General features: G+C 46.4%; 1 protein-coding gene across 1 annotated transcript in view; it reads right to left on the bottom strand.

The window, feature by feature from the left end:
- Positions 1–27,219, bottom strand: part of IRAK1 (interleukin 1 receptor associated kinase 1) — a 106,546-nt gene that overhangs the window by 39,634 nt on the left and 39,693 nt on the right. The window contains exons 2-3 of the mRNA XM_040322944.1: positions 14,911–15,087; positions 2,940–3,104 (exon numbers count right to left, since the gene is read on the bottom strand). Coding sequence (XP_040178878.1) covers positions 2,940–3,104; positions 14,911–15,087 — 342 coding nt within the window. The remainder of the gene's footprint in view (positions 1–2,939; positions 3,105–14,910; positions 15,088–27,219) is intronic.

The following is a 27,219-nucleotide window of genomic DNA, read 5'->3' as shown; positions in this document are numbered from 1 at the left end:
TTTTCGGCTTCGCGGGGCCGAGTGATACAGTCGGCGGCTATGCCCGCCGCTGTATCACGGGAGCGTGCTCGCAAGAGCTTTCCACCATGCGAGCTCGCTCGTATAAAGGTGGAAAGCTCTTGCGGAGGGGGAGCCATGACAGCCGCCGAGGGACCCCAGAAGATGTGGTCGGGGCCACTGTGTGCAAAATGAGCTGCACAGTGGAGGGAAGTAGAACATGAATAAATAAATAATTTTTTTTTCTTACTTTAGTGTCACTTTAAAAGGAGTTTAAGGCTGGGTTTACACTTGTGCGGTGCAAATTCGAACTCTGTTTTCTCTGCAAAGAGAAAACAGAGCTGTTCAGCGGTTCCTCTGCATTGTAGCTGTGGATTAACCGACCTGGGAGAAGGGAGGGGGGGAAGTGTAGTAAGCAGTGATAGAATTCCTGTTCAGAACGGAACATATCTGCGAATCAGATGGGTTCCCATAGAAGATAATGTGCAGACAATTCGCACCGCAATGCCTAGAAAACGCACACGCACTTGCACATATGTAAACCAACCTCATTAAAATAAATGTATTTTAAAATGTTATGCGAATTGGATGCAGTGTAAGCCGCAACCAATTTGCATAGGTGTGAACCGAGCCTCAAGGTTTTTGATCTTAATGCATTCTATGTGTGTGTGTAGCAGCTCCCATAACACTTACCTGAGCCCCATCTCTGTCCAACGATGTCCAAGCTGTCCGGGACACTCCTCCTGTTCAGCGGAGATACAGCAGCGGCGCTATTGGCTCCTGTGGCTGTCAAAGTCAGTCAGCCAGCCAGTTAGGGGAGAGAGGGGGCAGGGCCGGGGTCGGGGGTCTGTGTCTGAATGGACACACGGAGCTGTGACTCAGCTCCAGTACCCCCATAGGAAGGTGGTGACTGTAGGGGGCACTCGATAGTAGGGAGGGGCCAGGAGCAGCGAAGAGGGACCCGAGAAGAGGAGGACTTGGGCTGCTGTGTGCAAAACCACTGCACAGAGGAGTTAAGTATAACATTTTTTTTTTGTTCTTTTGTTTTTTTAAACAAGATTTTACAATGACTTTAACATGCAGAATTCCATTCTGCGCTCTGCATCCCATGTTTAAAAAAAAAAAAAAAAAAAACATTTAGGGCCTGTAAACGCATGAAATGCTTTTTAAACCTGAAGAACTCCTCTCCTCCTACAGAGCTGCTCCCTTCCCATTGCCCAGCCCAGAAAACAAACACCTGAAGCTTGACAAGAGTGCAAAAACACATCTTTAAAACGCCTGCAAAAAAACAACAACTTTAAAATCAGCAGGAAAACACACGGTTCAGGTGTGAATGCAGGCTTATAGTTGTATGGGTAAGTCACCTTATTCCAGTCACCATGGTGTCATGTCCAGGCAGATGTTTTTTGTACAAGAACATAACAGGAGATGTAAAAATTTGGGAATCCCTATATATTTCCAAAATCAAATCACCTTGATGTTGGGGTTACATGGCCTTAAAGCCAACCACTCGTTTAGATTCCTTTCTGTGGTTCCAATATTTGATGAATGACCCAGCTCCTTCTCAGTGCAAAATATCACAGACAACTACAGAATACATCAATTTTATTTTTAACCACTTAAGGGCTGAGCCTCTTTCTGAGATTTAGTGTTTACATGTTAAAAACTAGAAAATTATTCAGAACCCCAAAACATTATATATATTTTTTTTCTAACACCCTAAAATGGCGTCGTTGCTATACTTTGTCACACCATATTTGCGTAGCGGTCTTAAAATTCACTTTTTTTAAATAAAAAAATAAGACAACAGTAAAGTTAGCCCAATTTTTTTTTTATATATATATATTGTGAAAGATAATGTTATGATGAGTAAATTGATACCCAACATGTCACGCTTCAAGATTGCGCCCTTAAAAATATCCATAGGAGGTGTTTAAAAAATTCTACAGGTTGTATGTTTTGAGTTACAGAGGAGCTCTAGTGCTAGAATTATTGCGCTAACGATGTGTGGTTTTGAACGCTGTTTTCATATGTGGGCACTACTCACGTATGCGTTCGCTTCTGCACCTGTGCTCGTCGGGACGGGCACTTTAAAAAAAAAAAAAAAATCTTATTTATTTTACTTTTTAAATTTTGACATGGTTTTTCATTTTTTTTTTATTTGGGTCACTTTTATTCCTATTACAAGGAATGTAAACATCCTTTGTAATATAACAAGACAGGGACAGTAGATTTTAACACTTGAAGCTGGTCTATTTTTCCCATCAATTACTTTGATAGTTTAAAGCGGAGTTCCACCCAAAAATGGAACTTCCGCTTTTCCGGTTTCTCCTCCCCTCCGGTGTCACATTTGGCACCTTTCGGGGGGAGGGGGAGCAGATACCTGTCTAATACAGGTATTTTACTCCCACTTCCGGGCATAGATAGCTAAGCCACCGGCGGTGATCTATGCCACGTTCTTCGCCTCCTCCGTCCCCCCTGCTGACACACAGGGACCAGAGGGATCATGCAGCGCAAGTCACACATGCGCATTAGGGAACCAGGCTGGAAAGCCGCAAGGCTTCACTTCCTGATTCCCTCACCGAAGATGGCGGCGGCATCACCCGAGAGAGAGATCGGCTTCAGGTGCCGGCATCGCGGGCGCCATGGACAGGTAAGTGTCCTTATTTGAAAAGTCAGCAGCTGTAGTATTTGTAGCTGCCGACTTTAAAAAAAAAATAATAATAATTGTCGTAACTCCGCTTTAAGCTGTTTGCTTTGGATAGATATAAGAACTGTAAACTTCTATAAGGGGTTTTCTAAATAATGTTTTCATTTAGTATGAGATAAAAAACACAATCGAGAAGCAATGCATGCAGAAATCCCCAAACTTTTTCCAACAATTTTATGGTGCTTCCAATTTTTCCCACTTGTAAAATCTGAAAAGTATAAAGTAGAAGTACCGGAGGAATGCACCGTTTCAGCATATGAAAGGCTTGGGGACGGGTCCTTCTTCTGTAGCCGATTCTCTTCTGTACAAGGCTGACTGTAGGGGGGTGGAGGGGTAGGTGTTTTGGGTGGATAGGTCTTCGGAGCGGGTGGCAAACGAGATTGGTAGTCCGACCTCCCTGTAGAGAGAGATTACATACATTGTTAACTATTTTGCTCTCATGACTGTGCTGGGAGCAATATACAATCTTTGTTCAGTCAGGGGTCTAATATACACATGCACAAAGAAATGATAACATGGACCGAGCCTCTTTCTGAGATTTGATGTTTACAAGTTAAAAACATACATTTTTTGCTAGAAAATTACTTAGAACCCCCAAACATTATATCTTTTTTTTCTAACACCCTAGAGAATAAAATGGTGGTTGTTGTCCCTCTCCCGCCGCAGATAAAAGTGATCTTGCAGCGTATCCGCTGCAGAGACCACTATGATCTGAAAGAGAACCGCCCGCTCTTGAAGAGGGTACCGGGGTTATGGTAGCTAGCTGCTACCATAACAACTAGGGGTGCAACGGATCAAAAAACTCACGGTTCAGATCGTTCCTCGGATCAGGAGTCACGGATCGGATCATTTTTCGGATCGGCAAAAAAAAAAAAAATCTCCCCCACTGTAATATACACATCTCCCCCCCCCCCCCCACTGTAATATACACATCTTCCCCCCCCCCCCCCCACTGTAATATACACATGCCCCCCCCCCACCAACTATAGTACCCCCTCGGTGCAGACACCCCCCCTCCTCTCAGTACAGAGACCCTCCCTCCTCTCAGGGCAAGAGACTCAGGGAAAGAGACCCCCCCTCCTCTCAGGGCACGAGACCCCCCCTCCTCCTCTCAGGGCAAGAGACCCTGCTCGGGCAGTACAGACACTCCCAGCGTGTGTCCCACGAGTGCGGGCTCCTCCTCTGTGGGTGTAAACAGAGGAGGGCCGCCGCCGGGTGTACCAAGATGAAGCTCCGGAGCCGCGGCCTTTCCTAATGTTATTCCTGCGGCTCCCGGGGTAGGCCGAAGCAGTGCCCATAACGTTAGGAAAGGCCGCGGCTTCGGCCTAGCTCCGGAGCCGCGGCCATAACATTAGGAAAGGTTGCGGCTTCGGCCTAGCTCCGGAGCCGCGGCAATCCGCGGATCACAGTGTGTTTTCCGATCCGAAGGGGGTGACCCGTTCGGATCACGGATCAACTGTGATCCGTTGCACCCCTAATAACAACAACGGAATTCCTCTTCAAAGTAAAAGTGGTAAAGTGTAACTGGTGGCTTTTAATAAACAGACACTCAACTGTCCCATGGTCCAGCGATGCTGCCGCCCCAAAGCCTCACTTCTCTCCCCCTCCTCTCTGTGGCGCCGGCATTGCAAGCGTGGGCGCCCGGCTGTGGCTCCACAGCCAGGCACGTACGCGAGATGTGCGTTACGTATGGCCCGACAATCTTCTGGGACCTGTGACTTATCCCAGAAGATTGCAGGAAGGGAGGGGGGAGAGGTGAACTCTTCTTTCAGGCCCCCCCCCCCCCAAAAAAATGACATGCCAAATGTGGCATGTCAGGGGGTCACGAATACTTAAAGCGGAAGTTCCACTTTTGAAACATTTTTAGATGTTCTTATAGCAAATCATCTTTTGTCCACAATAATATTGCAGGGAGCAGCTATAAGTCTGCATTCACACCTAGGCGTACAAAATCGCAGCGTTTTGTCCCGCGAATTGCAGCAACAAATTGCGGCGTTTTGTACCGCGATTTGCGGCGACAAAACGCCGCGATTGTGAATGCAGCCTTGACCCCCTCTATGGAGATGAAGACTTTTTTTCAGGCGGCAGGCGTACGGCGTGGGGATGTGAACCATCTCCATAGAGGTGCATGTTAAATCATCCCTCTGGCGTCTCGGGGCTGCTGCGGCGTCACACTACAGGCGACAAAACGCCTAGGTGTGAATGGGGGCTTAGGTTCCGAAGAATACAAATATTAATATGGCAAAATATAGTTCACTGTGATTATTAGAATTATACAGGATTGATAAAGTGCCAATAGTTTGGGAAGCGCTTTACAACGGGCAGGCAGTTACAATACAATTCAATTCAGGAGGAATCAGAGGGCTCTGCTCGTTAGAGCTTTTGATCCAAGAGGGAGGGTCAAGTGATAAAAATAAAAAGTAATAACTGTGGGGGATGAGATGATGGATAAAATAAAAGTACAGTTAAGTGTGGGCAGAATAGGCTTCTCTGAAGAAAAGGGTTTTCAAGGATGGTCTAAAAGCAAACATAGTAGGAGATTGTTAGACAGATTGGGGTAGGGAGTTCCATAGGATGGGAGAGGCTTGGGAAAAGTCCTGGAGGAAAGAATGGGAGGAGTTAATGAGGGAGCTAGAGAGTCGGAGGTCTTGGGAGGAACGAAGGGAACGATTAGGTTGGTATTTTGAGACTAGGTTAGTGATGTAGCTGGGGGCAGAGTTGTGGATGGCTTTGTAAGTTATTGTTAGTATTTTGAATTACATTTTATTGGGTGAGTAGAAGCCAGTGGAGGAAATGCGATAAAGAATCAAGAACAATTTACAGATTGATAAACGCAAAATATCTGGACTATAAAATACTTAGAGAAAAGCCATTGTCAACCCTGTCGAAAAGTGACAATATAATTGAGTAGCTATGACCTTATTTAAAAGCACTTAGTAAGATCGCACCAATACTGAGTATTTGCATGAGTACTTGTATTCATGCAAATGCTCTGATGCCTAATCCAATACCTGTTGCATCAGGCCCGGCATCCTCAGTGTAGTGGGGGGGGGGGGGGGGGGAGGGGAGCAGCCTCACAGATGGTCGGTGCAGTGGTGGAGGCAGTTACAAGCACCGATCTCCTTTATAGCTTTTATGACAGCCGCTTCTCCTCCTCTCTGCTTGTAACTGCCCCCACCGGATGAAGAAGATGGTAAATCTGTCATTTACCGGCTCCTTCCTTTTCTGAATTCACAGAGTCAATGATCACTGTCTGTCCATTCACAACTGAGCATAGTAAACTGTGTTTACTCTGCTTCAGTTTATGAATGGAGAGGAGCCTCTGTCTTCTCTCCATTCATCTTCAGTGCAGCTGAGGCTGCAGACAAAGGGTGTGGGGAAGCTGTGTCCTCAGTCCTTTTCTCTGTCTCAAAATGGTGAGGTCAGGACATTGTTTAGACCCCCGATATCTCACCAAAGCCAACAGGACATAAAGAATTGTAATAAATAAATATTTAAAAGGTTATAAATTGGAAAAAGAATAAAAATCGAAATAAAATTAAAAACACCCCCCCCCCCCAAAAAGAACGCATTGTAAAAAAAATAAAAAATGATATGCGACGCGCAGGGTGTGGGGGGGGGGGGTGGTGTATAAAATTACTTGCCACACTCCCTGCCACCAGATGGGAATGTCACTTGCCACGCTGCCTGCCACCAGATGGGAATGTCACTTGCCACGCTGCCTGCCACCAGATGGGGAGGTCACTTGCCACGCTGCCTGCCACCAGATGGGGAGGTCACTTGCCACGCTGCCTGCCACCAGATGGGGAGGTCACTTGCCACGCTGCCTGCCACCAGATAGGGAGATCACTTGCCACGCTGCCTGCCACCAGATGGGAATGTCACTTGCCACGCTGCCTGCCACCAGATGGGAATGTCACTTGCCACGCTGCCTGCCACCAGATGGGGAGGTCACTTGCCACGCTGCCTGCCACCAGATGGGGAGGTCACTTGCCACGCTGCCTGCCACCAGATGGGAATGTCACTTGCCACGCTGCCTGCCACCAGATGGGAATGTCACTTGCCACGCTGCCTGCCACCAGATGGGAATGTCACTTGCCACACTGCCTGCCACCAGATGGGAATGTCACTTGCCACGCTGCCTGCCACCAGATGGGGAGGTCACTTGCCACGCTGCCTGCCACCAGATGGGAATGTCACTTGCCACGCTGCCTGCCACCAGATGGGAATGTCACTTGCCACGCTGCCTGCCACCAGATGGGAATGTCACTTGCCACGCTGCCTGCCACCAGATGGGGAGGTCACTTGCCACGCTGCCTGCCACCAGATGGGGAGGTCACTTGCCACGCTGCCTGCCACCAGATGGGAATGTCACTTGCCACACTGCCTGCCACCAGATGGGAATGTCACTTGCCACACTGCCTGCCACCAGATGGGAATGTCACTTGCCACACTGCCTGCCACCAGATGGGAATGTCACTTGCCACGCTGCCTGCCACCAGATGGGAATGTCACTTGCCACGCTGCCTGCCACCAGATGGGAATGTCACTTGCCACGCTGCCTGCCACCAGATGGGAATGTCACTTGCCTAATTAATTTGCATGTAAAATCAAGCTCCCCGCCCCTAGCATTGCAGAGTACTTGCAGCCAGGTACAACGCTGTCAGCCTCTCCTCGGCGTGGGTAAACTAACTGTAGGAGAACACAGGCACATGCGAGTGAGGGCGGGCGGTGAGAGATGATGTCATTTTCTCTCTTACGTGTTAAGCAGCTTTCGCAGCCCTGTAAGGGCGGAACAGCAGTGCAGGCAATGAGAGATGATGTAATCTTTCTCCCCCGCTGCCGCACTGCTGAAATTTCTCCTCTCCCCCACGGCCCGACAGAAGAGACGCTACGGCCCGGTGTTGGGGCCGTATAATGCCACAATGATGCCATCTGGTTGCCATCTGCACTATGCCAGCACAGGCACATACAACACTGCAGTATTAATTTTTATTTCTTTGAAGAATTTTTCCAGATATTACATCACATCTCCCACAGGTAATGATTTCCACACTCGGCACAATTTTTATAGACAGGGAGTTTCTCCTGGTGTTTGAAGTTTGCATGGATAGTTTTTATAGACTCCCAGGAGACATCCCTGAACACTGAAATTACTGGTATAAGGAAAGCAGGAAAAGGTATAAAGTATATACAGCACAAAGTGCCTAAACTGGCGCTGCCCTTTATTCATTCCGCATCTACCAAAAATTGAAATACAAGTTTTTAAAGTGGTTGTAAAGGCTGAAGGTTTTTACCTTTTTAAAATAGAACGTGTAACCGCGATTAGGTTACTTTTTTTTTTTCACAAAGAATTTACATTGATGTCAATGGCCGAACGCCAATGCCGCCTGAAAAAAAGGGTCCGGGACTTGTTTTCAGGCGGCAGGCGTACGGCGTTTATGAGATGTGAACCATCTCATAGACATCAATGGAAATTCTCCCCTCCAGCGGCACGAGCGTCGCACTTCAGGCGTTTTGTCGCCTAGGTGTGAATGCAGTGTTAGGGGGGATCCACTCACCTGCTGCTGCCACGTCCCTCACCTTGTTGTGTCATTGCCGCATCACCAGCCGCCCCATTAAAGTGAATGGGAGTGTCGGTGAGTCAACAGCGGGTCAGAGGAGAAGTCGCAGCTAAAGAGCTGAAAAAACACACACAGTTTTGTTTTTGTTGGCTGTCAATTTTTTGCCGTTTGTATGCAATACAAGTTCATGGTCAACCCCCTTCGAACAAAAGTCTTACGCTTTGTCCGATAAAAATCCGACCGTGTTTATGAGGCTTTGGGGGGTGCTGTGGAGGCTGCTACACACAAACGTTTTTTTTTATCTTAATGTATAGAATACATTAAAGCGGAGGTTCCATTACAAAAAAAAAAAAAATTAAAAGTCAGCAGCTACTAACACTGTAGCTGCTGACTTTTAATAAGGACACTTACCTGTCCTAGCTGCCAGCGATGTCGGCCCCCGCCGAGGCCGATTCTCGATCTTGGCAGCTCCAAGCGCCGCCATCCACAGTAAGGGAAACAGGCAGTGAAGCTGTGCGGCTTCACTGCCCGTTTCCTACTGCGCATGCGCGAGCAGCGCAGCGCTTTGTGAATGGGCCGGCTGCTTTCTGGGGGACACACAGTTCCCAGAATGCAGCGCGTCTCATTCACAAGAAGACACCGAGTGTAGGAGGAGGAAGAGAATCCACCGCGGAGGATGAAGAGGCAGATTTGGCACTTCCGCATAGCAACAGCTATTTAGGGTAAGTAAAACATTTTTTTTTTTTCCCCCATTTTTTTTTACAAATTATACAAATTAATACAAATTAAGCTGAAATACTTCTGTTCTAATGTCTTATTGATTTCCCATAGGATTTGCTGGCCACCAAGAACAAAGATCCTTTTCTGTCTAGATAATCTTTATTTTCTCTCTTACATACAAGGACTTTATTTCCAAACCTCAAACCACAAACAACGTGAGCTTGTAGAATATTCTTCCAGTTTTGGCCGACTAAAAGCTTTTACAATTAAATATTACAGACATAGATTTGTACTGTCTTACTGCAGCTTATTCAATAGATTAAAGAGATGAAAACAAATTAAAAAACATACACAGTATCTCTCTAAAAAAAACATTTAAGTGACTGTAAAAGAAACATTATATATATATATACACCATATTTATCGGCGTATACCGCGCACTTTTTTGCCCTGAAAATCAGGGCAAAATCGTGGGTGCGCGGTATACGCCGATGCCCGCTTTCCCGCGCCGAGTTTTGAATACTGCGCCGACATATACTGAGCGCAGTACACTCGGGTATAGTCGGGCAGTCTCGGCTCCTTCCGCGCTCACGTCCTGGACGTACAGGACGTCAGCGCGGGTAGCCGAGCATTGCCGACAATACACGAGTGTACTGCGCTCTGTATATGTCGGCGCAGTATTCAAACTCGGCGCGGGAAACGAGCGGGGAGGACGCCGCAGAAGGACGCCGGACCTGCCGAAGAGGACACCGGACCCGCCGAAGAGGACACCGGACCCGCGGAAGAGGACACCGGACCCGCGGAAGTGGACACCGGACCCGCCCAAGAGGACACCAGACCCGCCGCAGAAGGACACCCGAAGCCGCAGAAGAGGACACCCGAAGCCGCCGAAGAGGACACCCGAAGCCGCCGAAGAGGACACCCGAAGCCGCCGAAGAGGACACCCGAAGCCGCCGAAGAGGACACCCGAAGCCGCCGAAGAGGACACCCGAAGCCGCAGAAGAGGACACCCGAAGCCGCAGACGAACGCCGGACCCGACGAGGCCGCCGATGGACGCCGTGCAAGACACCAAAACTGTAAGTACAAAAACCACAAAAAAAAAATTTTGCCCACAGGATTTGGGTCAACTTTGGGGCTGCGCGGTATACCGTGATAAATACGGTATATATATATATAAATAAATAACAAACATGTTATACTTAGCACAGAGCAGCCCTGATTCTCCTCTTCTCAGGTCCCCCTGTAGGTGCTCTGGGCCCCTCCCCTTGCTGAGTGCCCCCCATAGCAAGTCACTTGTTGTGGGGGGCACTCATGCATGCTCGCTCCCGAGTCAGCCCTCTGCGTCCATAAGACACAGAGGGCTGATAAATAGTATGTCTATTTTTGCCTCGTACACACGATCGGACAAATCCGTGGATTTCTGTCCGAAGGGCGTAGTCCGTGAACTTGGTATGCATACACACGACACAACATTTTCAGCCAACAAACACAAACGTAGTGACGTAATAGACATACTATGTGGTCTTTCTGCTATTTAGCGCCACCTTTTGGGTAACTTCTGTTTATGTTGTCTTATGGTTAGCGTTGCTTCCGAGCATTCATGTTTGCACTTTGGATTTTAGTCTGACGGATTTGTGTACACACGATCGGATGATCCAACGTAACACACATTTGTTGTCGGACAATTTGAGAGCACGCACAGCCAACATTTGTTGTCGGAAATTCCGACAACAATTGTCCGATGGGGCATACAGACGGTCGGATTGTCCGACAAAACACGTCCGCCGGACAATTGTTGTCGGAATATCCAATCGTGTGTACTTAAGTGTAAACACGGAGCTTTGTTCAGTGACATGGGATTTAGTTGGTTTTTCATTCCCAGCTAAGCAGCAAATGAAAACATCTAGATCCCCAGTAAAAGCAGAACACAGTACACACAAACAATTGTTAGGCACAGATTTAACCCCTTGATTGCTCTAGATCAGGGGTGTCAAACTCAATTTCATTGTGGGCTGCAGCATTATGATTGTCCTCAAAAGGGTCGGTTGTATCTGTAACATTAGATGTCCAGTGCATCCCCTCCCCTTACATTAGATGTCAAGAGCCCCCCCACCATCAGAAGTCGAGTCCCCCAAGCTCCCTTACATAACAGTGCACCCCCTTTTCTAATGCTGCTGCTGGGAAGAAGCTGGATGCATTGCTTGAAAGCAGAAAGTATGGGTCTGGAGGAGGTGCAGCTGCAGGAGACGTGCGAGGGCCACATGAAATGGCCTGGAGGGCCGGATTCGGCCCGTGGGCCTTGTGTTTGACACCTGTGCCCTGGATGTTAACCCCTTCCTGCCCAGTGTCATTAGTACAGTGAGCGTGCATATTATTAGCACTGATCATTGTAATAATGTCACTGGCGAGGTCAGTGGCAGTTAGTTCTCACAAAGTGTCAGTTAGTGTCAGATTGCACGCCATCCTGCTATAAGTCGCTGATCACCTCCATTATTGGTATAAAAAAAAATCCCAGTATATATAGACAGGGCTGGACTGGGACAAAAATTTGGCCCTGGACTTCATCCAGACTGGCCCACCTTGACATGTCTCTATGGCGGCCGGACAACACCCCCCCCCCCCCCAGCCACCCAAGCCCCCTCTCCCACTTCACTAGCCACTAGCCGTTCTACTTTATTAGAGTAGAACGGTTGGTACTTTTATATGCAGTACCAGTGGGGAAGCTAGACATTATTTCACCCAGGGCAAAGAATCAGTTTGGTGCCCCCCCCATGGGACAAGTTTAGGCAGAAGTGAGAAACTTCCAGGCCATAGCTGTTTGTCCCCTCCCCCATGTTTCCTCTGTCGTCCCCCCAGCTCCTCCCCTTGATTCTCTGTTCCCCCCAGGTGAGCTCTGAAGGGAGGGAGAGACAGAGGAGCGAAGGGGGGGCGGCGGTCCGATGTCACTGAAGCCAGCCCATTGAGCCATCGGCCCACCAGGAAACTCCCTGTAGTCCCAATGGCCAGTCCATCCCTGTGTGTATATATATATATATATATATATATATATATATATATATATATATATATATATATATATATATATACACATACACACACACACACACACACACACACACACACACACATATACATACATACACACAATAATTTGTCGACGATATAACTTTCACGCAAACCAATCAAAATACGCTTGTTTTAACCAAAGACATGCAGCCGAATAACCACTTTGAACCTGAATGGCAATGTCACCACATTAATAGGTCATAGTTGTCTTTGAACAGGATGACTGTGCTATAAATCAGATGGGTTAAACATAACATAATAACAGATTATAATAACTGCTTCTGGCAAGGAGACGGAGCGGATGTTGTAGTTGGTGTCTGGCCAGCTCCAGCCTACACAAGAAGATCTCAGTGTCTGTGTTATGGGTATAACTAACACAATATCAGACTGCTTAATATGCCATGACTGGCTCAGATTTTACACGTGTCAAGCCGGATTTGCAGGTGTGATCGTTGGGCACTCCTCTGGATCATTTGTAGTATGGAAGAAAATCCACATAGTTTGATACATACACCACTGCGGATTACTGTACAAATAAATTTTCCATACTATCTGACTGATGTCTAAAGCAGGCCATACGCATGGGCAGCGCACCATAGAGCGGGGGGGGGGGGACAACTGCCCCACCCCCTGGAATCATAAGAAGGTGTTGAAAAGTGAAGACAGTTGCCCTGTGTAACGCAATGGCTGCCTCCGTGGCTTTTTTTTTCTAAGTCTGCTGGCCTGGGGCTGCTCTCAGTCTGTTTCGACCTATCACAGCAGATAGTGACATCAGTCCCTCCCTCCCCCGGCTGATCACACTGATCAGTCTGATCACACTGGAGCGGTGCACTGGCAGGGCGTCAGAAAAAAGTCCTGCCAGCAGCTTCTTTGGAGCGCATTAGCAGCGGTGAACTCACCGCTGCTAATGCGCTCCTGCCCATTAAAAATCAATGGGCAGCACTGCCGTACCGCCATCAATACGCCGCTGTAGCGGTGCATTGCGGGCGGTATGAACCCTTTCTCGGCTGCTAGCTGGGGTTAAAAGCGCCCCGCTAGCAGCCGAAATGCGCAGCAAATCCGACGGTAAAATAGCTGTGCTTTACCGCTATTTTACCGCCGACGCTATGGGCGGCACCAGTGTGAAAGGGGTCTAAAAGTGGGCTTCCAGGCTCTAAAATACAGTTTGGATTGGCACAACCCATGGGTAAAAAGCACTTACCACATGAGTGGAATCACCCCAAAACCACACCCAACTCTACCATTTTTTTTTTTACCATACAACCTGTCCAGCACCATACAGCCAGTGCACCTTCCGGGTGCATATACCATGCCGTGGAAAGGCACAATATGAACTCTCCTCTGGAATAATCAGAGTTGATGAGGTGCAGAAGGTACACTGACTGCACGGGTGGGGTGGATTTTGGCAGAAGAGGCTGTACAGCGTTCGGTGAAGATCTCAGTGGAGTGGGGTTCCAGGAACACTGGTCAGTCTTTCATTCCCTGTTTTTGATGATAGATTTTCACATCGGTGGCCACTGATTTTTTGGGAATCGTGTTGGACCACACAAGTTTTATGATTAAGACTGAAATGGAGACTGTTTTCTACATAAAGATTATGTATAAAGTCTGAAATGACTGTTCTCACTCTCGCTTTTTGAATCTTAATCTCTTTATCGGTGAGTCAGTACAGATTTGACTCTCCTGTAGTCCAAGGGAGGGGGCGAGCATGACACTCCACACCAAGGAGAAAGCCTCGCATTACTGTGTGGAGTTACAGACAGAAGAACAGGAAGTGAGGATTTCTCAGAAGAAAAAAGAACATTTAAAAGCAAAATGGAAGGATGAGGTAAGTGAAGGAGGACTACACTAGGGTAAAGGAAGCCATTTTGGAGAAAAAAAATTGTACCTTTACAACTCCTTTAAAGGCAAATTATGGACTCAGGCTGCCCCTGGCTGGCTGGACGACAGGCATGATCTCGCTCCACCCTCTGGTACAACTCACAGTGGAGCACTTTGTTAACATGCCAAGTCAATAGAGAGGAGAGGAAGCAGGAGGAGAGCGACAATGACTGACACTACCACTAAGGAGAAACAATAGTATCCGGGGGCATGTTTTCTATTGCATCCAATCAAAGTCATCAGCCATCTCATCTCACAGCCATGAATTCATTTGACATTCCATGTATATTGGGATATGGTTAATGAGGCATCATCTCATGTCGGATGCCGCGTACAGACGGTCGTTTTTTGTGATGAAAAAAAAAACGACGTTTTAAAAAACATCATTTAAAATGATTGTGTGTGGGGCAAAACGTTTTTAAACCCGCCCATGCCCAGAAGCTAGTTATGAAGCGAGCTTCAATGAAAAAAAGTGGTGAACGTAACCTCGCTTCGCTACAGCATTGTGTAAAAACTATGGTGTGTAGGCAACGTCGTTTTTGAAAATGAAGTTTCAAAAACGTAATTTTATTTCATGATTTAAAACGTCGTTTTTTTTTTCCATCAAAACGACCGTCTGTACGCATGCCGCGTACAGACGGTCGTTTTTTGTGATGAAAAAAAAACGACGTTTTAAATCATGAAATAAAATGACAGTCATGACGGAAAAGCTTTGTCACAGGCTTGGGGATCTTGTTTGTATGGTCTTGTGCCATGTTTATGAAGTATGGGTTCAGGGGGACCTCGGCCATCCAGCACCAAGGTTGCACACACACCGTTTTTCCTTTTTCCGGTTGGCCAACTAAATATTTAGTTATGTCAGCAGCTTGGGAGACGACTATAAAAAACATGTTTTAACTCTCCATGGCTTCAGGAAATGTACATGTGATTTCATCTGAAGATAAACCATCTAAACAAAACAAACCACTTACAGTACTCAAAGATGCCATGAGCGCGCCATAAACTTAGTTTCTGCAAAACAGACAGCAGCTCTCCCACTCTGCCGTTTCTGTTCATCCAGTTCCACATGACCGCCTCTGTCCGGTTGCGCTGGCGTCCCGGCTGTTCCAGGAGGCGAAGAGCCGTCTGGTCAAATATGATCATGGAAGCTGAAAAACAGATGATTGCATTAAATACCTTAACACCTAAAAAGCCATTTATTATTATTATTATTATTGGTACCAAAAAGCACAAATTTATTTCATCCAATACATAAAGAAAAGTGGAGCACAGTGATTATTGCAAGAACATAAAATGGTCAGCGGTAATTTATAGCAACCAATCACAGATCAGCTTTCACCTATGTGATGAGATTAAAGCAAAGTCCACCTTTTGAAAAAAAAAAAAAAAAAAATTATACACACACACACTTATATTAAATACTTAACCCCCGGACCATATTGCTGGTCAAAGACCAGAGCACTTTAAAAATGCATTACTATAAAAATGCCACTGACAGTGAAGGGGTTAACACTAGGGGGTGGGGAAGGGGTTAAGTATGTTCCCTGGGTGTGTTCTAACTGTAGGGGGGGTGGCCTCACTTGGGGAAATTACTGATCTTCTGTTCATACATTGTATGAACAGAAGATCAGCATTTCTCTCCCTGACAGGACCGAGAGCTGTGTGTTTACACACACAGCTCCCGGTCCCCGCTCTGTAACGAGCGATCGCGTGTGCCAGGCGGCGATTGCGCCCGCTGGGCACGCGCACGGGAGTCGGGCGCGAGAGCCGACGTTCTTGTAAGGGCTCTTGCGCAGGGGAGCCGACCTGCCACCGTAAAACGACGGCGGCTGGTCGGCAACCAGTTAAAATTAAAATTTCAATCGCAATCAGCATGTCCCAGGTGCAATGCACAGGCTTGTACAGATAATTCCCCCTCACCCTTAACCACTTCAGCCCCCCCTCCCCCCTGACTGGGCCATTTTTTGCGATACGGCACTGCATCGCTTTAACCGACAATTGTGCGGTCGTTGCGACGCTGTACCCAAACAAAATTGACGTTCTTTTATTCCCCCACAAATAGAGCTTTCTTTTGGTGGTATTTGATCACCTCTGCAGTTTTTATTTTATGCGATATAAACTAAAAAAAGAGCGACAATTTAAAAAAAACAAAAACAAAAAAAACAAACACACTTATTTGTACTTTTTGCTATAATAAATATCCCAATTAAAAAAAAAATGTCTTCATCAGTTTAAGGCGATATGTATTCTACATATTTTTGGTAAAAATTAAATTTGCAATAAGCGTATATTGATTGATTTGCGTAAAAGTTATAGCGTCTACAAAATAGGGGATATATTTATGTCATTTTTATTATAATTTTATTTATTTACTAGTAATGGCGGCGATCTGTGATTTTTTTTTATCGAAACTGTGACATTGCGGCGGACAGATCAGACACTTTTTTGGGACCATTGACATTTATCCCCATTTTTTTTTATATTATGAAAGATAATGTTACGCCGAGTAAATTCATACCCAACATGTCACGCTTCAAAATTGCGTCCGCTCGTGGAATGCCGACAAACTTTTACCCTTTAAAATCTTCATAGGCGACGTTTAAAAAAAATCTACAGGTTGCATGTTTTGAGTTACAGAGGAGGTCTAGGGCTAGAATTATTGCTCTCGCTCTACCAATCGCGGCGATACCTCACATGTGTGGTTTGAACACCGTTTACATATGCGGGCGCTGCTCACGTATGTGTTCGCTTCTGCGCGCGAGCTCGTCGGGACGGGGTGTGTTTTCTGGCTCCTAACTTTTTTAGCTGGCTCCTAGATTCCAAGCAATTTTGTCAGACCCTGATGTAAAGTAAGCATGAAGATAACGTTTGATTTCTCATTTACGGGCACGAGACTTCACCCTACCTTGTTCGCACTGAATACTGCAAAAAACCGACCATATGAACTGCATGCTGTATATTCAACTAATCTGGGAGCCTAAAATAGTTTTCAGCTGGTTTACTAAACTACAGAAGAAAAAAAAAAATGAATGTTCAGATTAGCAAAGAAGGCATGGCACTGTTTCTGTGAAGAAGGGCTCTTCCCTGTGTCTTTGTTCATGTGATTGCACATAACTATGCCTAGCTTTGTGTATGAATGGAGTCTCTGTTCATTCATGAAATGCTGAGTCTGCTCCAAGATGCTGCTCATCGCTCCCATGAAGTATGACGACAACACAAACCGCTCTAAATTTCTGAGTCTTCTCAACACTTCCTCTCCTCTGTGTGCATCGGATACATTCTAATGCCGCATACACACAATCGGAAACGTGAGCTTTTGGTCGGAAATTCTGACCGTGTGTAGGAATTTTTCTGTTGGAATTTCCAACAAGGAAACATGGAGAGCTGGTTCTCAAAATTTCCCGACGGGAAAAGTTCTTGGTCGGAAATTCCGATCGTCTGTATGGAATTCCGACGGAGAAAAATCCTACGCATGCTCGGAATCAAGTCGACGCATGTTCGGAAGCATTGAACTTCATTTTTCTCGGCTCGTCGTAGTGTTGTACGTCACAACGTTCATGACGGTCGGAATTTGGTGTGACCGTGTGTATGCAAGACAAGTTTGAGACAAAATTCCGTCTGAAAAAAATCCACGGTTTTCTTGACGGAATTTCCGATCGTGTGTACGTGGCATAAGACGATAACAGGTCTAGTCTCTTTCTTTTTCTCAGAGGACCTAAATGGTGGAGACATTGGCAAAAAGGGCAAGCAAAGTACAAAGGAATAGTCAATAGTAAAGCCTGAGGTTCTTCTGCAGCTGATCTTTCCAAAAAGGCTTCCAAAAAGTTCAATGTGAGCTGCCTGGCAAGCTGAAAAGCGATATCTAGTCCCTTTTTCAACCAGATAATGACTAGGTTGGGGGTAGGCTAGAGTCCCTGGCTTAATACCTCTTCTTTATTGAACTTGGGGAAAGTTGCAAATTCTCTTTTTCCCCCAACTTTCTACGGTTCTTCCCGATTGTATAGTAAAATCCCTAAATCAAGATAAAAGTAGCAGAATGTGATTTTTATTATTTTTGGAATATGACTCATAATTATTAGAAAGAAAATATATGACAAAAAATAAAAATAATGTTGCATATATGATTGCTGCACAAGCCATATTGTAATTGAATGTTATTATGATGGGCACTTAGCAATGGGGAGGAGCCAGGAGTGCCAGCAGGGGACCCCAGAAGGAGGAGGATTGGGGCTGCTCTGTGCAAAACCAGAGCAGTTAAAGTGGTTGTAAACACTGTTACACCACTTGTACCTACAGGTAAGTCTATAATAAGGCTTACCTGTAGGTACTGTAAATCTCTCCTAAACCTACACGGTTTAGGAGATATCCACCATATACACTTGCACCAACGTCAGTGGCGCTTGCGCACTGAAGAAACGGCTCGCTCGTGTCGTTTCTTCAGCAGCGCGCTGCGACCGGCAGCTCCCGTGCGCATGTGACATCATCGCGGCTCGGGCCAGTCACATCGCCGGAGCCTGCAAAAACACGAAAATAACTCCAGGAGACATGTCGCCAGTCACATCGGTGTGCGGGGGCCACTGCAACAGCTTTGATCTAAGGTAACCATTTCATAATCAGCCAGTATGCGATGCATACTAGCTTATTATGCCTTTGTCTTTTACAGGGTTTGTTTTTTTTGTTTTTCGGGTTCACAACCACTTTAAGTAAAACATGTTTGACATTTTAAAAAATATATGGGTTTAGTATACACTTTAATAGGCAGATTCACAGTCCGAAAGTCCGAATCCGCGCCGTCGTATCTTTAAGCGCATGCTCAAATTGAGATACGCTTCTCTGTTGCTAAGATACGACCGGCGTAAGTCTCCTACGCCGTCGTATCTTAGCTGCATATTTACGCTGGCCGCTAGGGGCATGTACGGCGATTTACGCAGAGAATATGCAAATGAGCAAGATACGCCTATTCACGAACGTACGCACGCCCGTCGCATTAAGATACGCCGTTTACGTAAGGCGTTTTCAGGCGTAAAGATAAACCACCGAAAAGATGGCGCAGCCAATGTTAAGTATGGACTTCGGGACAGCTGTCGAATTTCACGTCGTTTACGTAAGCCGATTCAGAATGGGGCTGGGCGTAGGTTACGTTCACGTCGAAAGCATTGACTATTTGCGACGTGATTTTGAGCATGTGCACTGGGATACGTTCACGGACGGTGCATGCGCCGTTCGTTAGGTGCGTCATTTACATGAGGTCACAATTCATTACCATACAACACGCCCACTACAGCCTACTTTGAATTACGCGCGCTTACTCCGGCCCATTTACACTACGCCGCCGTAACTTAGGACGCAAGTTCTTTGTGAATACTGTACTTGCCTCTCTAACTTACAGCGGCGTAGCGTATATGAGATGCGCTACGCCGCCTAAAGTTAGGCACATCTACGTGAATCTGGCTACATATCTGTTGAGATGTCCAGTGCTGCAAATTTACAGATTATCACCATTCCCAGAACCCCCAAAAAAAAAAAGGATTATACACAATTCTAGATTTTTACCAGCTCCTTCACTACGGTCTATATAAAGACAAGCATCCAAATCCAAGTCCTTCTTTAACAATGAACAACCCAAGCCCTTTATAGCCGTGTATAGTCATTTCCCAGCTGAAGGCTTTCTTTTGCGAGTTAAAAGGATTTTAATAAAAGGAGCTACTCTCAGAAGGCTTGAATTCACATTAAGCTGCAGCCAACAGGCTGTGAGTTTCCTAAGTGAGGCTTTTGTTCAGCATGGCATGCATAATATCGGAGGCGAGATATCGGACAATGCTGCCATCTTTCAGCAGCTCGGCCATTCAACTGAAAAGGCAGAAAGTGCCCATAATTGTGCGGGAAGCATGGGAGAGAAGAAGAGCATTATGGGAAATCTACTACTCCTACAAGAACGTTTCCAAATATCAGAAATGTTTTTACTGCTCCAGAAGGCAATAGATCAGTGGTTCTCAACCTGGGGGTCGGGACCCCCTCGGGGGTCAAATGATGATTTACCAGGGGTCACCGAATCCTGGGCTGTCCCAGCGTTTTTGCAGCCACCCAGCAGGGCTATCTCTGGAGCCCACAGCTGCCCACTCAGCCTCTTCGCAGGCGCCAATTCAGTTTACGGCATGGCTGGGGGGCAAAAACTAGAGGTCAGCTGACTGGTGAGGAATGTGAAGTGGGAGGGGCTGGAGGAGACCCCATCTCCTGATTTCGGCTTAGGTGTCACTGCTGGGAGACCCCACAGAGCTGGAGACACAGTGAAGCTGGAGACAGTGAGTTACACTGCCTGCGATTATAGTTGCCAATACAAAGACTCAGGGAGCGCTAAATGTAAAGGTTAGGGGCGTAAATTACTTGTCTTGCCTTGGGTGCTGACAACCCACGCTACGAAAATAATTTTACTGTTAGGGGGTCCCCACAACTTGGGAAATGTTATCAAGGGGTCACGGCCCTAGAAGGTTGAGAACCACTGCAATAGATAAAGGAGAGTAAATAACTGAAAAGAAAACTGAAGAAATATCTGATACGAGCGCGGAGCACGGCAGGTTGCAGCACAGTGCTGAGCCATGGAGTCCTAATGTGTGGTGACAGGTCTTCTTCTGAATAGGGAATGGGGATTAAGGTCAGAATGCTGAAGCCAAACAAAGTCTGGCCTTTACCCCTGATTGTTCTAGTATGGCCTGGTATGTCTGGAGCAGGAGGTTGTTGCTGACCTGCAAAATAAATTGTCTTTATTTGTGTTCTTTGACTTCTCTGCGACCTCTAGAAGCTGTACTGTGAATTGCAGCCGTTATACAGGGTATTGCCGCGTACACAGGATCAGTCCATCCGATGAGAACGGACCGATGGACCGTTGTCATAGGTTAACCGATGAAGCCGACTGATGGTCCGTTGCGCCTACACACCATTGGTTAAAAAAACGATCGTGTCATGACGCGGGGACGTAAAAAAAACAACGAGGTGCTGATAAAAAACGAAGTTCAATGCTTCCGAGCATGCGTCCACTTGATTCTGAGCATGTGTGGATTTTTAACCGATGGTTGTGCCTACTAACGATCGTTTTTTTCCCCATCGGTTAAATTTATAGCAAATTGGCTTTTTTTTGATGGTTAAAGCGGTCCTCCACCCTAAAGTGGAGTCCCGCTGATCGGAACCCTCCCCCCCTCCGGTGTCACATTTGACACCTTTCAGGGGGGAGGGGGGTGCAGACACCTGTCTAAAGACAGGTATTTGCACCCACTTCCGGCCACACGATACGGGCGAAAGACGGGCATTCCGTCACATCCCGTCTGTCGCCCGTTGTGTGCTGGGAACACTCGGCTCCCAGCACACAGCGTGTGAGCCAATCGGCGGGCGCAGCGCGACTCGCGCATGCGCCGTAGGGAACCGGGCAGTGAAGCCGCAGCGCTTCACTTCCTGGTTCCCTCAGCGTGGATGGCGGGGGGAGCAGCAGAGTGACGAGCGATCGCTCGTGCTCTGCTGCGATCGGCGCTGGACTCCAGGACAGGTAAGTGTCCTAATATTAAAAGTCAGCAGCTGCAGTATTTGTAGCTGCTGACTTTTAATATTTTGTTCCCATGGCACATCCGCTTTAAATAACATATGGGGCCCACACACGATCGGTTTTGACCGATGAAAGCGGTCCATCAGACCGTTGTCCTCTGTTTAATCTATGGTGTGTATGAGGCCTATATGTTTAGCATTAAAGTCATAGGCATGCACGGGGGGTGTGCCAGGTGTGCCCGTGAGGATCTGTACATGTCTCATCTGCTTGCTTAGCGGGGATCGCTCCATTGATCCCCGTTGAGCCGGCCAATGACAGGGCGGTCCCCGCACACTGTGGGGGGGGGATCAGATGAACACGGACTATGTTACTGGGTTACGGCGTGCAGTGACGTCATCGCGTTTGTACGAGGAGGAAGGGCTCCTATCCATGCCGGCCGGCATTTGTTTCTTTTATGCTGCTATTACATTTCATGGATGCAAGTAGATTTTATCTTGTTTTAAATAAATAACGTTGGACGTATTACACCATGTGCGGCTTTCTTTCCTGCATGACATGCTGCTGAGCTCCCGGAAAGGTCTTAGAGGTTTTTGTCTGTGCTGATTCAACCACATCCCTCCGTGGATGATTACATAAGGATCTGAGCTGTATACCTGATTCCATCCCGTGTTGTGTCCATGCTATCTGGATATCCTGCTGTGGATTGCATAATAACGCTGTTATTTACCTACCATCTGGTAAGCCTCTGTCCATGTGGTGGTGGCTCACCATCAATATCGGTGCACCGGGTGTTGTCTGTCACAAGAACATTATTAATTTTTGGACTTTTTATATTATTTATTTGTGTTGTTCACAATGGACTTGAGTGTCATTAACTAGATTGGTGCAAATTTTTTTCTTTTTCATGAACACAGACTGTCTGTCCGAGTTCCACCGATCCGCTCTGCAGACGGATGGAAAATAGTATCTTCCTCCGTCTGCAGAATCTGAGCATTGCGGACATCGATGAGATCGGGTGTCAGGGGATGTTCATCTGCTGACACCCGCTATCTCATAGGGATTAATGTATGTCCCTTTTTCATCCGTAAACTGATGGATGAAAAAGTGGACATACTGTCTGCATGTGTGAAAGGGGCCTTAGGGACCTTATATTGTATGCTACTTGAGGGCAGGGACTGATGTGAATGTATAATAAATACGTGTAAAAGTTCTGCTTAAATTGAAGGCGCTACATAAGAACCTGCAATAAATAAATATATTTTAACCACTTGCCAACCTGCCGCCGTCATTTTACGGCGGCAGGTTGGCTCCCCTGCGCGAGAGCACGTAATATAACGTCGGTTCTCACGCAGGCCACTAGGGCCGCTCGCCCACGTCTCCCGTACGTGTGCCCGGCGGGCACGATCGCCGCTGGGCACATGTGATTGCTCGTTACAGAGCGGGGACCGGGAGCTGTGTATGTAAACACACAGCTCCCGGTCCTGTCAGGGAGAGAAATGCTGATCTTCTGTTCATACAATGCATGAACAGAAGATCGGTCATTTCCCCTAGTCAGTCCCACCCCCCTACAGTTAGAACACACCCAGGGAACATACTTTCCCGCCCCCTTCACTGCCAGTGGCATTATTTTAGTAATCCAATGCATTTTTATAGCACTGATCGCTATAAAAATGCCAATGGTCACAAAAATGTGTCAAAATTGTCCGAAGCGTCCGCCATAATGTTGCAGTACCGGAAAAAAAATTGCTGATCGCCGCCATTACTAGTAGAAAAAAAAATTAACAAAAATGCCATAAAAATACCCCCTATTTTGTAAACGCTATAACTTTTGCGCAAACCAATCAATAAACGCTTATTGCGATTTTTTTTTAGGAAAAATATGTAGAAGAATACGTATCGGTCTAAACTGATGAAAAAAAAAGTTTTATATATATATTTTTCGGGGATATTTATTATAGCACAAAGTAAAAAATATTATTTTTTTTTTTAAAATTGTCTCTCTATTTTTGTTTATAGCGCAAAAACTAAAAACCGCAGAGGTGATCAAATACCACCAAAATAAAGCTCTATTTGTGGGGAAAAAAGGACGCCAATTTTGTTTGGCAGCCACGTCACACGACCGCGCAATTATCAGTTAAAGCGACGCAGTGTCGAATCGCAAAAAGTGCTCTGGTCTTTGGGCAGCAATATGGTCCGGGGGTTAAGTGGTTAAGGTATGTGACCAGCCTTAGACATCTTGGCTATGAAAAAGTAAAAAAGGAGGAGGATGACTGGATAAAACATTGGGCAATATCGTTTATAGACAAAGATCTGAATTGTGTTTATAAGTTAACCTTAAGTAAGGTCTTACTGGATATCACAAGATATCATTTGAGGGATCAAACAAGCAGAAAACATGTTGTTTGCCAAGCAATATTGTGTGCTCATTTTTCTGGAAAAGATCCAACCCACATAAAATACAAATATAAAGAGACCTGGTAAGGCATTGGGCAATAGATCTCTCACAGATCCCAGACAAAGCTATGGATTGGATTCACAGTTACTTTACAAGCAAAAGCTTCCTAGATTTGCACAACATATCATTAGGGCGATCAAACATGCAGAAAGAAAATATTTGATCATTAACCACTTGCCGCCCACCAATGACATATTGACGGTGGCAAAGTGGTTGTAGAATCCTGACTGGACGTCATATGACGTCCTCAGGATTCTGAGCCGCTGAGCGCCCCCGGGGGCGCGCATCGCGGCGATCGTTGTTGCAGGGTGTCAGTCTGACACCCCGCAACACCGATCTCGGTAAAGAGTCTCTCACGGAGACTCTCTACCACGTGATCAGCCGTGTCCAAATCACGGCTGATCACGATGTAAACAGCAAAAGCCAGTAATCGGCTTTTCCTCACTCGCGTCTGTCAGACGCGAGTAGAGGAGAGCCGATCGGCTGCTCCCCTGACAGGGGGTGTTTGTGCTGATCGATTATCAGCACAGCCCCCCCTGAGGATGCCCACTGGGCCACCAGGGATGCCCACTGGACCACCAGGGATTCCACTAGATCACCAGGGATTTAAATCAAAGGTATGCCACCCTAGACCACCAGGGATGACACATAATGGATGCCAATCAGTGCCACAATGGATGCCAATCAGTGCCCACAATGGGCATCACTGATTGGCAGGCATTGTTTGGCACTGATTGGCATCCATTAGTACAACACATTAGTTAGTGCCCATCCATGCCGCCTATCAGTGCCCATCCATGCAGCCTATCAGTGCCCATCCATGCAGCCTATCAGTGCCCATCCATGCAGCCTATCAGTGCCTATACGTGCCGCCTATCCCTGCCCATCCGTGCCACCTATCCCTGCCCATCCGTGCCACCTATCCGTGCCGCCCATCAGTGCCGCATATTGGTGCCCATCAATGCCACCTCATCGGTGCCCATCAGTGCCACCTTATCAGTGCCAGTCAGTGCAGTACCATCAGTGCCCATTAGTGATGGAGAAAACGTACTTATTTACAATGTTTTATACCGGAAACAAAAAAACGTTTTTTTTTCTAAATTTTCGGTAATTTTTTTTGCACAAAATAAATATCCCAGAGGTGATCAAATACCACCAAAAGAAAGCTCTATTTGTGGGTACAAAATGATAAAAATGTTGTTTGGGTACAGTGTAGCATGACCACACAATTGTAATTTAAATTGCAACAGCGCTGAAAGCTAAAAATTGGTCTGGGCGGGAAGGTGTATAAGTGCCCTGTATGGAAGTGGTTAAAAGAGAAGAATAGGTATTTTTTCCTTTTTTTTATGCATCTGTCCCCTGGATCCTCTGCACTGAGAAGCGAGCGCTCGAACACCGCCGATCGCTCGGTTCTGACAGCTCTGTGAGCAGAGAGCTGCTGACTGTCAGTCATCTGCTCTCTGCTTTCTCCTCACTCACTGGAGCAATGGGCTGTGGAGTAAAAGGCACATAGCAGCCCACTTGCCAAAAGGCACCTGAAGAATTCTCAGACCATGAGAAATAAAATGTTCTGGTCTGACGAAACCAAGATTGAACTCTTCGGCCTGAATGGCAAAAGTCATGTCTGGAGGAAACCAGGCACCGCTCATCACCTGGCCAATATCATCTCTACAGTGAAGCATGGTGGTGGCAGCATCATGCAGTGGGGATGTTTTTCAGCAGCAGGTACTGGGAGACTAGTCAGGATCGAGGGAAAGATGAATGCAACAATGTACAGAGACATTCTTGATGAACGTCTGCTCTGGACCTCAGACTGGGGTGAAGGGTCATCCTCCAACAGGACAACGACCCTAAGCACACAGTCAAGATAACAAAGGAGTGACGGGACAACTCTGTAAATGTCCTTGAGTGGTCCAACCAGAGCCCAGACTTGAACTCCATTGAACATCTCTGGAGAGATCTGAAAATGGCTGCACCGACGCTCCCCAGCCAACCTGATGGAGCTTGAGAGGTCCTGCAAAGAAGAATGAGAGAAACTGCCCAAAAATAAGTGTGCCAAGCTTGTGGCATCATACTCAAAGTCTTGAACCTGAAATTGGTGCCAAAGGAGCTTCAACAAAGTATTGAGGAAAGGCTGCGATTCCTTATGTACATAGGATTTTTTTTAGTTTTAATAAAAAAAGATTTCAAAACAACCTTCCATCACATTGTCATTATGGGGTATTGTTTGTAGAATGTTTTGGAAAAGAATGAATTCAATCCATTTTGGAATAAGGCTGTAACACAGGGCTCGACGAATCCCGGGCGCCAGGTCGCCATGGCTTGGAAGGTGAGCTGGCGCCATCTGGTGGTGAGCCGTTGGTATTACTAGTTATTACCACCAGATGTGTGAGCTGGCGCCATCTGGTGGTGGCCGTTGGTATTACAAGTTAAGCATTACAAGTTAAACAGCAATTCTAATGTAATTTTTCACTATTTTCACTGCCATCTTCTTCCCTCTAATTGGAACCCCCAAACATTATATAGATTTTTTATCCTAACACCCTAGAGAATAAAATGGCGATCGTTGCAATACTTTCTGTCACGCCGTATTTGCGCAGCGGTCTTACAAGCGCACTTTTTTGGGGAAAAATAAATTTTTTTAATTAAAAAATAAGACAACAGTAAAGTTATCCCCATTTTTTTTAATATTATGAAAGATAATGTTACGCCGAGTAAATTCATACCCAACATGTCACGCTTCAAAATTGCGTCCGCTCGTGGAATGCCGACAAACTTTTACCCTTTAAAATCTTCATAGGCGACGTTTAAAAAAATCTACAGGTTGCATGTTTTGAGTTACAGAGGAGGACTAGGGCTAGAATTATTGCTCTCGCTCTACCGATCGCGACGATACCTCACATGTGTGGTTTGAACACCGTTTACATATGCGGGCGCTGCACACGTATGTGTTCGCTTCTGCGCGCAAGCTCGTCGGGACGGGGTGCGTTTTCTGGCTTCTAACTTTTTTAGCTGGCTCCTAGATTCCAAGCAAATTTGTCAAACCCTGATGTAACATAACAAAATGTGGAAAAAGTGAAGCGCTGTGAATACTTTCCGGATGCACTGTACCTATAAAAGAAGAGTCTCTATAGTTCTCTTTTCAGCAGCCTGTGTGTTGGCCATTATACTGCTCCCTCATCCACCTCAAGTATTCAACTCTTTAAGTAGAATGAATACCCGCTTCCCTGGCACACGCTGTTCTTCACACTGGCCTGTACCACCTACGAGCCAGCTGAATGGGTCACACCT

The sequence above is a fragment of the Rana temporaria genome, chromosome 9, assembly GCF_905171775.1.
Source record: "Rana temporaria chromosome 9, aRanTem1.1, whole genome shotgun sequence".
NCBI classification, from domain to species: domain Eukaryota; kingdom Metazoa; phylum Chordata; class Amphibia; order Anura; family Ranidae; genus Rana; species Rana temporaria.
This window is presented reverse-complemented; position numbering and strand designations above follow the sequence as displayed.